The sequence below is a fragment of the Amblyomma mixtum genome, chromosome 3, assembly GCF_055824585.1.
Source record: "Amblyomma mixtum isolate Tamu chromosome 3, ASM5582458v1, whole genome shotgun sequence".
NCBI lineage: Eukaryota > Metazoa > Arthropoda > Arachnida > Ixodida > Ixodidae > Amblyomma > Amblyomma mixtum.
The window spans coordinates 82400019-82412671 of NC_143014.1; the positions used below are offsets into that span (position 1 = coordinate 82400019).

General features: G+C 49.7%; 1 protein-coding gene across 1 annotated transcript in view; it reads left to right on the forward strand.

The window, feature by feature from the left end:
* The first annotated feature begins 5103 nt into the window (after positions 1-5103).
* LOC149350800 (carbonic anhydrase 1-like) overlaps positions 5104-12653 on the forward strand; it is an 85626-nt gene continuing 78076 nt past the window's right edge. Inside the window, exon 1 of the mRNA XM_089579937.1 lies at positions 5104-5390. Coding sequence (XP_089436063.1) covers positions 5339-5390 — 52 coding nt within the window. The 5' untranslated portion in view covers positions 5104-5338. The remainder of the gene's footprint in view (positions 5391-12653) is intronic.

The window sequence follows — 12653 nt, forward strand, 5'->3', positions numbered from 1 at the left end:
GATCGCGCGGATAAGGCTAGCGGGGCTGAACATTCGGGACAGTAGATGAAAGAGGGTGTGCGTGAACGCGGTAAGACTGCTCGCAACGTTGTGTACTCCGGTGACAGAGCATACAGACCCGCGATGTCATCTGCTACTGGCAAGAGCATTAAGTCCTTACGCAACATCTAATTCTTTGTGCCGCGCTCATATACAGCACGCTTGTCGGGGCAAATGGGGAGGGGTATAGAAAAAAAAAAGCGCAGAGGGAAACGAGGCCTCTTACAGCGTTGATTTTTTTTTTTTCATCCCGGTCTGTCAGACGCGTCAAGACCAGTACGTATACAGCCGCATGATGACAGGGACACGGTTTACCTGCTAGCGATAGCTACATGCACGCGAGGGCAGAAAACGGAGAGCATTCGTCGACAGGATTATCTCGCAAAGCAGCGCAGTTTCAGGCGATTTGAAAATCGGATCGCGCGGCTTCCGGGAGTCACGCTTTCCATTTTCGCCTCTCATCTGAATTATTTTGCCCGATGCATCGATTTCGTGACGCTGAGAGGGTAGGACAGGTCGCGAATGCCTAAGCTCCTCGATGCTAGTCGTCTGTTGCGCGAAGCAAAAAATGCGACAATCCTGCCAAGGGCCAAGAGCCGTTGATCGTGAAAAACGCGGTGCGAAGGGTCGATAGCATGCATGGCTTACAAAAAAAAAAAATGCATACGCGTAAATTAATTTCTATTCGATCGAAGTATTCGGCGCGCTTTCAGCGCCGCTGTTATTCTATCGATCAAAAGTGAACGCCTGAAGAAATTTAACAAGAATGGAAGAAAGGAAAGGTGTTTTGAGTTGCACACGGTCATGCCGAGAGGCTTCCGGTGCACTTTACCGAGCACCACCTCGCTCTTAAGCTGCACAGCTCAAACCTGGAAGCAATAAATTAGCCCCAACCCAGGAGCAGTGCTTATTCATAGGCTTTCACGTGCCGAAGACGAGATAGCTGCTTCATAACAATTTCGTGTTCATATCGGGTAGTTCAATATGCACCGAAATCTCTGTAGAAGAGTACCTTTGCATTACCGGCTCCAACCAAAAAACGGCCTCAGCGGCCGGGAATCGAAGTCGCGTCCTCTCGTTCATTACCAAAATGCCATTTCTACAGGACCACCACGGTTGGTGCGGGAAGCAATAAGAGCGTACGAATAGAATTGACCTAGTTCCTATCGCAAACAAACGCCATGCAAGATGCCCGGGCTCCCAATTTTCTCTAAGATATGGAAACCCGCATTGCACAGTTCGTTGCTGGAAGAACAGGGGCGCATTCCCCGCGTGGCCTTTCGACCTGTTTTTCGCAAAAAAAAAAGAACAAAAAAGAAAAAAGAAAAGTGCATTAGCACCTTTTTTGGTTGTTTCATTGTTTGCGTCTATTAGTCATCTTTTGTCAAAATGGCTTCCCAAGAATAAAAGGCCGCTTGCGTGCCTGCAGTGGCAAGTTCGGGCTTTCATGTTTTACCATTACGAGCGCAAATTTGGGGCCTGCTAGTCAAAGATACGCAAACATTTTTCATGTCCGCTTCGGTGTTTCGGAAGGAAGTGTTCGTAGTGCAATATGTGTCTTTAAAATGAGTGTATCTTTTTACGCGTTAAAAATGCGCCTGCGATATAATGCATGGCGCAGTGTAGGTCTCGAAACCTGTTTCCACCATCTTAACGAGCACGGGAACCCCAGTAGAGAGGCGTTTTTAATATCGCCTCTTTCAGAATGAGGCCACCGCGGCTGGAAATCGAAACTGATTTTTGTTTTCCAGCTGAACGCCTTAGCAACGGCGGGTGTGATCTGTGGATAGTTGACGCGCAACAAGTCAGCTAAGTGTCGGTGTAAATCCTGCGAAAAAAAAAATGCAGATCGGACTGTTTCGCTGCACTCTTTAATTTTTCTCTGCCAACGCTTATACACAGAACAACAACTCCTTAATTCCTCCAGTGCGTTTCCTACGGGAATCACACCTGCGGGAATAAAATGAATAAATATTTGGTATGGTTTTGTGGGGCTTAACGCCCCAAAGCGACTCGGACTATGAGGGACGCCGTAGTGGAGGGCTCCGGGTAATTTCGACCACCTGAGGTTCTTGAACGTGCACTGAACTCGGACACTGAGACGGGGTAGTTCATCAACCACTAGTGGCTAGTGTGACAGTCACAGTGAAGGAAATACTTAATTCTGAATTCTTGCAATTTGCAGGAGCAAACATCTCGACGGAGAAAATGGTTCGGACAAAAAAAGAAACGAAAGGGAAATTTCCAGCACCGGTCTGCATGCTGGTTCCTTGCACCAATAAGAAACATCACCTCGATGCCAGCACACAGACTTTAAACAGGTCTTTCGAGGATAGCTTACTTGGCACGGTCAAGCGGTGATTCTAATTTGTAAGTGTTGAACTGCCGCTCTAGCTATTTCATAACCTATACGTAGGCTCTATCTCGCTACTTACAATAAAATTAGCTAAAATGTTCTTTCTCCGGCAGAGATCGACGTCGGGACCCCTTCCTTGCATATGTAGCCTACAACCCAGACAATGCTCTTCACGGCATGGTACAAGCTGGACACAAAGGCACCGAGATCATGAACAGACGGGAGTGCCTCGTGTTTCAGCAGTCCATCACACGGGCGACATCCTGCTTTTTGTGTCGGAGCTTGGGAAAGAGAGCGCCTATTCGTTCTGTATCAAGGGAACTTATTTCAGCAACCGCTGTGCCGACGACAAAATCGCTTGGCGGTCATCCATGCATCACTCGACGAACTTGGAGGCTTTTTCTGTACAGAACCCGGTCTCCCTTTATTTGGCGTCTCCGGTACAACATGTTCTGGTCGATCAGGCTGGCATTATTATTCGCTTCACTGGCCAACCGCATTGTTCATGTGTTTCAGAGGCAGCATAACGCTGCGTTTGTCTTTGTTTGTTTTTGGCACACAGCCATGCGTTGCGCAATTTAAAAAATATAGAGGGCAACCGGAAATTAACGTGTTAATGCACCGGATGCATGTTTTTCCCTGCCTGCTTAGTCAAAGCCGCTGGAAAAATTAAGTGCTCGCATTTCTTTTTGGGATGTGTTTCCTTTGCGACAGCTACTTGTTTCGGCTTCTGTTTTTACCCCAGGTCATGGGCTCAGCGGGAGCTGAGCGCACGAGGCGGATTTTTTAAAAATTGTGAAATCACATTGTGAGCCGCGACGATGGAACAAAAACAGAACAGGTCGTTAAAAGAGATCGTACCAGGTATACCCTAAAGACAGATCTTCGATAATTTATTCCTCGAGCGCCCGTGCTGTGAACGCTCGATGCCTTGATACCAAACGCCAATGCCCTCGACTACCAAAGCCAGATCCCGATCGCGTGCCTCAGCATTGCTTGCAAACTCATAAAATTTCTATGCGAATTAAATTTACCTTTTGCCTCGTATGGGACTAAATCCTATGGGGAGAAGGGGGTCTGAAACGGACCACCGGCGCGTGGCTCGGAGGCTATGGCGTTCTGCCACAGAGCACCAGGTCGCGAGTTCGAACCCGGCCTCGTGATTGCCTCGCGAAAAGTTCGGTGAACGTTAAAGGATTCATGGTGGCCGAAACTAATCTAGAACCATTCATCAACGTTTTTCCGAGAACTTGCGTCCCGCAAACTTTTGTCCCCGACAGTTCGTTTTGGAATATAGGGCATTCTCTTACCGTACCCCGATCAAGACAGCGAAGGGGGCGATGTCTAGGGCACGGTCCGTTGTCTTCACGTCTTACGTATGGGGAGTTTTATCTATATGTTTTCTCAGTGTTAAAATGCTTTCACGTGCCCACGTTGCGTGCCCTCACCCTTGGTAGAGGACCGTAGAAAGTAAAAGTACAATGAATGAAATAATAAAGCGTACGCGAGAGCTTAGATCTTTATATTCTGTCGTCATGGGACCTTTGCAATTTTAGACGCAGAAAACATGAACCATTTCACAGAGAAAAGGAACCGCTCCACGAAGGATATCCCAAGTGCCACAAGGAATATTCCCATTCACTATTCCAGAACCAAGGGCGACAACGCAAGCCGAAGAGAAGGACGCAGAAAAAAAAGGACGTGCGCTTCCCTGCGTCATCGTCCGTGGTCTGCGCTGCTGTTCTTGTCTGCTGAATGATAAACCAGCAAGCCCGGTATCGTGAGCTTTCACTATATTCGACTCGACTCCACATAGCTCCTTCTTCTGAGACACGAAATTATTGCAAATGCTGTACTGATTTTTGCATCCGCATATTCTAATCGGGAGAATCTTATGCTCACAGGCATCTCTTTCAATTCAAAACAAACGAACTGAACACAATTCATCACAATAAAAGCAATGCTGAAGGCATCACTGGCATGGAGATTTTGTTTTGAGCTAAAATACGCCCTTGGAAAGGAAAGGAAAAATGGGGTAACTACTTTCCAGCACACATCAAGATAGAAGCCTCGGCAGCTGACTAACGATGCGTCAAAGTAAAGCAGGGCTGCGATAGAGATGCGCGAAAGTGCTAGTTTCAGAACGCATTTTCTCTCGATACGCTTCGGGCTCAAAGGGGCGTATATGAGGCCTCCGCAATCCGCTCCGTCGCCTATCTTTGCGATGCTCAATAATTGCGTTTATTTTTTTTTTTCGCGCCCATCTATGGACATCAATCAAGCCCGCAGAGCGGTTTCCGCTGGCGCTTGGCGTGCGGCCGTTTTAATCTCTCCGCTCGCGGATGTGGGGGCACCAGTTGTCCTCCTTCTCACATTTCTGAAATGAATCAGCCCTCGGGGCGCTGACCGGGGCGCGAAGCTGCTTCCGGGGCCCGCGCGAAGGTGCCGCATGGCTCCGCGGACCGCAGCAGCGCCGGCGGCAGCAGCAGCAGCGAGATGCTCGCCCTTGGCGGACGGCGCGAGGACAGCCGCGCAGCGCGCATGCCCGGTGGGAAGGCGAGGGGGCCGCGCACGCGCCGTGCGCCTCCGCATCAGTGCGAGGAGACGGCGCGCATCACCACCGAGAGTCCGCGCTCTCTCCCTCGCGCGTACGCACATCCGAATGGATGTAATAGGGAAGCGAATCGGAACAGGAGAGGGGGGTGCCCAGGAGGCTGGAAAAGTATGAAAGCTCAAAGTTGTTGGCTCAGCCGGCGAGTTGCTGCTTTCACGGCGTCGGGCCCTCATCGCGCGCAGCAGGTCGCAGCAGCTTTGACAACAACGATCGGCGCCGCACTGCACGAGAGGAGCACCGCCGCCGCAGCTGCCCACGTCGCAAGTGCCTCCGAGCTCCCGGATCAGTTACGCTGCCCTCGGCGCCCCGTGCCTTAGGAACGAGCTCCCATGTCGCAGCCGCAGGAGGAACAGCCCGCCTGGGGATACTCGGACGCCGACGGTGGGTCTCGCCCCCTCGGGGCCCCCAGCGCGCGCGTGCAACTTTGGCGCCGCGCGGGCCAACTTCGCCGAGTGGCCCGTGCGGATGCGCTCCCGATGTCGATGGCCCGGCGCGTTCGATAGGCCCGGCTTGCTGCGCCTTTCGAACGCCGGACCACACGCTCACGTGCTTGCCACACACGCCCCCCCGCACTCGACGTGTTTTGCCGCCGCTGCCGCGTCTGCCGGCATCGCCGATGCTCGCACTCCGCATCCGTCAACCTCTTGTGACGGCACTGGCGCCTGTGATTTAGTTATCGAACAGATGTTCGAGTCGTGGGTATGCTTCAAATTTGAAAGAAAAGCTTCAGTGGAACAATGCGTGACATGCTTACATTTGACGTGGTTCTCTTCCTTGTTTCGTAAAAGTGCATGAATTTTGAGCAGGCGCTTGTACGCTTTTCATCTCTGCCACACTGTCATACAAAAGAGAAGTCGGCTGACTCCATGAAGCAGCAAAGAACATAGCCCTCGATAAAGAAACTACTGAAATTTAAACCCTGTCCAAATGACAGTCTGACCGCAGACGTGCGGCAAAGGGTTGGTTTCGTAGCGCATCGGCCTCCTTTTTCGCATCCCGCTTGTGATTGAGATTTAACCACGCTTGGCCTCTAAGCATACAGGTACTTTCGTTAACTCTTGGAGCCTTTTACCCTTATTCGTTATCGTAAGTGCTTCTCCCTCGTTACTGTCTTTTTATTACGTCACTTTCACCGTGCTAAATTATTGCACGTACCATTACGGCACACTCTTCTCCTCCTCCGTATCACACCCCGACCCGCTCCACCGCTCTGCAGTTTTGGCTCCAGCTCGGCTTTTGTTGCTGCTGTTGCTCTGTTGTTTGGCTGGCTATGTTGGGACTGGTATCCTACTCGGACGTTTGTACCAAGCAGACTGCCCTATGCATTATGGATTAGCGCCGCGCCTTTGCAGCCTTTGAGACGCGCCCCTGATCTGCTTGCTGCGCGGTTCTCTCCTCAGGGACCGGAGGTCTGTGCCCTACTCGTCCTGAGCTGCTGCCGTGTGCAAACAAGGTCATTTTAGAGGAGGTCCGATAAGACGCCAGCTTTCGGTGTCTGCGGGAGAATCGCGCCTTGCCGCTCTCGCGCTGCCCTTATCGGTCTTCGAAACAAAACGATTAATCAAAACTAGGCCAATTGTAGCTATATGATCGCAGCTGCAATAGAATAGCCTCTCGATACTGTGCCCCAGAATCATGACGCCGCCGGCCGTGACTTCCTTGCCCGATAGCCCGTTCGGCATGCGCAACGTGGCCTTACGGATAAAGCCCAAAGTGCGCAAATGAAATACGTGAATTAGATATGTGACTCTTCAGCTGATCAGCGCGAACAGTTATTCTCAAAGGGAAATGTTGTTGTAGCCTTTGAAAGAATTGGTTCCTTTAAAGGCTTCTTTTTCTATTATTATATGTGAAGTTTAGTAGTCCTCAATATACGCATTTGATGGTCCTCACTATACTAAAGGCAATGATTAGCCCACTTGCTTTCTCTTTTCTTTTTCTTGATGTCTTAGAAATGCTACGTGCATTTTCAAGCAGTCAAAATATCGCAAAACGACTTCCTTCGCTTGTCTTTTTCTTTCAGTCGCGGTTGGCTTTAATATCACAGGCGAAAAAACAAATATCCTCGGTTAAAAACTCCGCAGCGCCGGACTCTCCGCGAGATGCCCTGCAGTGGTGCGCTAGTGTTTGCACTCTCCTTGGGGAGAACCGGGCCAGCGCGAGCATTTTCCCGAAACATTGTGACAGTTATCGGCGCCGGATTTCCTTGAGAGCTTCGGAGAAAAGGCGCTGGGGGCTTACGCTGCGGCTTTCAATCCCCGGCCGACCGTTGTTCCGGCCGCGCCGTCTCTCCCCTGAGCCGCTTTTCCCTGCCGTTGCTCCGATGGAGGCAACTAGAGCCTCCTTCATGCTGGTGAGACGTAGAAGTCACACGAGCCATGTCCCTTTTTTTTTTTTTTCAATCTCTCTAGGTTTCACTTCTTCGTGTTGTTATTTTCCGACCTAGCCTTCTCTTCGCAGTTCACCGTCTTGCATGCCGCGCGACATCATTCGATCGCCTTTTTCTGTATAAGGACCGGCCGTTCCTTGGAGGATGGGTGTTCGGAATTCTTTCTCTTTTTCTTTTACTTGGACCCGATAATTTTTGTCATCCATTTTTATTTGCGACCGATTACGCCTCTGGATAAGCGTCTGAATGAAGTTCATTCAGTTCTCTTCACAAAATCAACTTTTTACCAATGAGCCTCTGAAGTATCATTCACCTCTCGCGCGGCCTAGTATAAAAATGCTTCGCAGTATTGGAGCTCGTTACCGTCCACGAAAGATAAAGCGAACTTAATCGACGAATACTCTTTTGAACAGGTCGTTCAATTGCCGCTCCGGAATCGCTTCTCGGAACGATATATTTCTCGGCACATTATCGCGCGCTCATCTCGGGAATGCAATTCACGAATAAAGCACTCCCATGTTTTCCGACGCAGGCACCTTCATTATTCTTGGAGCACGAAGAGAGCTCCTCACTCGACATTATATTTATGTCCGATGGCAAGAACCGCAGGGCGAACGAAACAAAGACACGCAAACACCCGGCTCGAGCTGCTGCGACCAGCGCTCCAGAGATGCCGAGCCGATACGGCGCTGCCGTTCGAGTGCATGCCGTTTCCCCACGAATTCGTCACCCGGCGTCGCCGGTATTTGCATCGACCTCGGTGGCGGCAGCGTGCCTCGGTTGCTCCGCTCAGTCCCTCCTCCCGCCACTCCCCTCCCTTTCCCCCGACCCTGCTTCTCCCAGTGCAAGACCAGGTCATGTATGCGGATTTCGGGCCATTAACGCTCGCCGCTATTCGTAGGTGTCACTCAGCCGCGGTGTGTCCTGGAGGGCAAACTTGCCCGACGGGCTTCGTATCGGCGACAGCATTTTTCCCCCTGTTATTTTTGTTGTTTGCCTCGGTTTACTTTGCACACACGTCCTACCGCGTTTGAAGCCCGTCGCGCGCTGCACCGGCTGTCTCCGTACCTCGAAAGATTTCGGCTCAAGCACCGTTCGACCAAAAATGGAGAACTCGTCTACGCTATAGCTTCGCTCGGGGGTTCGAACGGCTGCTTGTGGATTCGTGTGTAATCGTCAAAAGAAAAAAAAATTCAAGAACGTTTCAAGAATGCCGCAAACGTGAAACCATACTGGGGAAGAAAGGAGGTTGTGAAGACCGTATTATACTTTTCCACATCGCTTACCTACACTGTACGCATACACGAGCTATGCTGGAGTGCTGCAAAGTGATTTTTATCACTCCTTCGTCATTCAACTTCTGTTCAGGCATCCGTACGTTGCCATTTTCATATCACCTCAGTCAGAAATGCTGAAGTGGAGGCCGGGCGTCGCAGTCCGGTCAGCTTCACATATTTATGAAGGATTTCAAGCACTGCGCTGGTTTAAAAATCGTTCAATTTTTTACACCTCGCTCAATTAGAAAATCACCGAGGCGCCAGTCATCGGAGGTTCCAGCTTGATTCAAACATTCCTTTGACTGTTGCTGGTGGCTAGAAATCTAGAGCAAACTTCTCGTCGTCGTAAGTGCACAAACTAGTGCCGGAAGGTTTCTTTCTCTTCCGAGAAATATTTGTGACTTTCGAGAAGCTAGAACCTGGGAAACTATGCAGGGAAACCACAGTAATACTCATGCTGTGCGTGCACTTGAAAAGCATTGAGGGTCGTAGTAGTGGCACGGAAAGAAATTATCTTTTGCTGGTCGCCGCTAGTGGTTACGCTTCTCGTAAGTTTTCACCATGCCGTGGGCAATTCTTCGCTACTCGACTAGTAATTCTCATCTTGAGCGAAGACATTGTTTAGACCAGATTAACCGCACCACTCGTGAGTCTCTTATGAAGAATCTTGAAAAGGAAGAGTCGATGAAAACATGCGCGTGGTCACGGGAGCGGTAGAGCTCGCCAGGAGCTTTTCTCTCAGCTCGGCCTCTATAGCAGCCAGCTTAGCTGTTTATACTAGGGATATACATTCTCATTAGAAGTCTCTTTTCGGCTGGGAGCGGGCGAGGACAATGTGGTACTACACTCCGTCGCCATGTATCCTATAGATAGAGACTTGGCACAGAGAAGTAAAATGGCAGTTATTTTTCTCGCCTAACCTGGCCTGTTTATTCCCGAGTGAGTTTAAACGCAGAACCCAGGTTTTTGACGATTTGCGAGGAATGCTGAGGAAGCGGCCATGATTAGTCCGCCTATGTAAGCGCTTCGCGGCAAAAATGAACGGAGAAAGGCCGTATACGCCTCCTTTCGCATCCGGTGTCATCTTACCGTTGCAGAGACCAGGGCCTAAAGACTCATCGCCGAACACACGCGGTGTTATCTTATCTCAGGTTATGCAAACAGTAAACCTATGCGAGCAAAGTCCTGAGAGGATGTGGTTGCAGTGAGATGGAATCGGGTTGGTTTTCTTCCGCGGAAAGAAAGTGTATTAGGCCCATTCGCGACATTTTTACTTTTTCTTATTTACTTTTTTTTAAAGCGCGGTGCACGCGTCGTTTCATTCTTTATTAAGAATGCAACGACGCGTGCACCGCGCTTTTCTTCTAATGGGCTTCATCCCCCAACAGCAACAGACGGCGCAAACAATATTTTTGAAGGCTCGTGCCTTATTAAAATAAGGCAGCACGCTCTTTTTGGCGAATCATGCATATTTCGTATGGTGACAGAGCCAAGCGAAAAAAACATGCTTCATGGATGAGTTGCCAGTCTCTTGGGAAATCCGCGGGCCGCTAATCTCTAAACTCTAATAGGCTGTGAGTAAAATGCGTTTGTAGAAAACCAGCGAAAAGGACGCATTCACAAGGAGGAGAAGTACACAGGACAACGCTGGTGTCCTGTGTACTTCTCCTCCTTGTGAATGCGTCCTTTTCGCTGGTTTTCTACATACCATGCACCAACTGGCCCAACAAGCTACGCTTCTCCAATACAAAATGCGTTTGTTTGATAATGTTGTCACTCGACGATAAGGTTGAGGCTGCAACTACAGATTTGTTGTGATTCCCAGCTCTCGAAAGCTCAAAAAGAGCCAAGCACTCTCTATTCTAACTCGCTCCTTTCGTTTCTTTTTTTTTTTCTTATTCGTCGACGCCTTGAATTGCACGTTATACCCCATGCAAGTACTGGTTACCAAAGGCAGGCACTATCTGCTTCCGCACTTTTTAACATAATGCTTACACACCTGTATGCCGTTTTTTTCTGTCGCGGCACCGTTTTGCTTCAGTCGGCATCGCTAAGGTCGAGGTGTTTCTAAAGCCTCTATCAGGAATAACTTTTGAGCAAAGATTGCATTTTTTTTCTTCGCTTCTTCTCGGTGTGCTGCACCTCATTGCACTCGTATAGACGCCGAGCACACAAGAGTCGTATACATTTCAAGAACGAAGCGGCAAACACCCCTCAAAGGGAGCTAGCTCTTTAGCCAATGGCGTCGACCGATTGCCATGACGTCGTGGTTTGTGCCGTTTCACGAAGGCACCTGCTAACCATCTGCGATATAATACAAGAGGATTAACCGTAATGTCATGACAAATGGTCCTCGCTATTGGCTGGATCGTCTCCTTTCAGAGGTTTTTGCCACTTCCGTCTTGAGTTGCGTCCGACTATGGACGAAGTGTTTTCTCGGCACCACCAAGAGAGTTACTCTATAGATTAAACAGCCTCGCGGAGCTTCTTCGTCTGCACTGCTCGCTAGTTAGCTTCCCACATGCGCCACAATAAAAACACATGTGTTATAACTTCAGACATACACGCTGTATACGAGGCCGTACTGCCGATAGCCGTGTACACAGAGCGCGCAGCGCGTTTTCAAGCTACTTCAAATATGTTCGCGTTTCTTCTGATGTATGAATGCGACCCGGACTGTAGCTTTTCTTTTAACAAAGTGGCAGTAACCGACATCCTGGCGCAGGGCTATACATGCCGCAACTTCCATCACGCCGCCCCAGGCATCGTGAAGTGTGCAGCTCAGTGAGCCCCGGAAAAACCTCTGTTGGCAGATCCGGCTTCGAGCGACAGGTTGTCCTCATTGAAACGAGGCTTAATTCGCTGAGCGGTTGCTCTAACGTATGCAACCACGGTCAGCTACTTTTAAAGTGGTTAGGACCGAGAGTAATAGAATGCGCTTGTATGTCCGGCCTCGGCGGTTGCGTGGAACAGAAAAAGGAAATGTGGTTAATGCCGCAGCAGGAAATAATCACTGAGAAAACAATCACCACTTCTGGCACGAACCTTTGCCTGCGTTCACTTTCTTTTTTTTTTTTGCCCTTGAATCTTTTTTTTTGCCCTTGAAGAGGTCAATACGTACTGTCTGCCTGTTTTTGTTTTGTTTTGTTTTGTTTTGTTTTGTTTTGTTTTGTTTTGTTTTGTGTATGCGTGCGTGCGTGCTTTTTTCCGCGACCTTCTAGACTCCCAGAAACGCCGGGAAAAATCGTCGAGCTTTTGCGTGAGTTACGTGCTGTGTGCAAAGGATGCTCACAAGAGTTTCTGTAGTAATAACGGTGAGCAGGGTGGCTAGAAGCGGCTGCGCAAAAAAAAAAAAAAAGGACAGAAGAGAAAAGAATGAACTGCTTGCGTGCACGTTCTCGGCGAACAGCGACGTCTTCCATTTCACCTTCTCCTCCTCAGTCGCCCCTCCCGTTGGTCTCAGTCTCGGCTTTCCCGCAGCGCCTGCCTACAGCGACACGTCTTGCGAGGTGGATGCTGCTCACGTCCTCGCAGCCCGGATCCGCAGCCAAACTTAGTCTGCAGCACGTTCCCACTGTCTCCGGTTCTGCCGCTCCGTGGCCTTCGCGCCTGAGGACCGGCTAAAGCGATCGAGGTAGCCGGGTGAATCGCTCTGCCCATGCGTTTGCTTTTAACTGAATTGGGACGGCGAGAAAACGAACGGGAACGCTTAGAAAAGAAAAAAACAGCGTTAAGTGTGCAGCCTCTTTTTCAACTTGAATCGTTCGGTACATAATCGATCGGGTTAATGGATGAGAAGGTGTACCTCACAGAAAGCGAATCCCGTTTGTTTTTGTTTTTTTTTCTAACTTTTGCTATTCCATTTGTGGTTCAGTTTTCCGCAAGGAAAGAAGGAAAGACGGGTCCGCAGAAAGGAACGGCGGTGCTGAAACCGGGATATTGATGGCGCCCCTTCGCTTCAAATCCAGCCACATAACA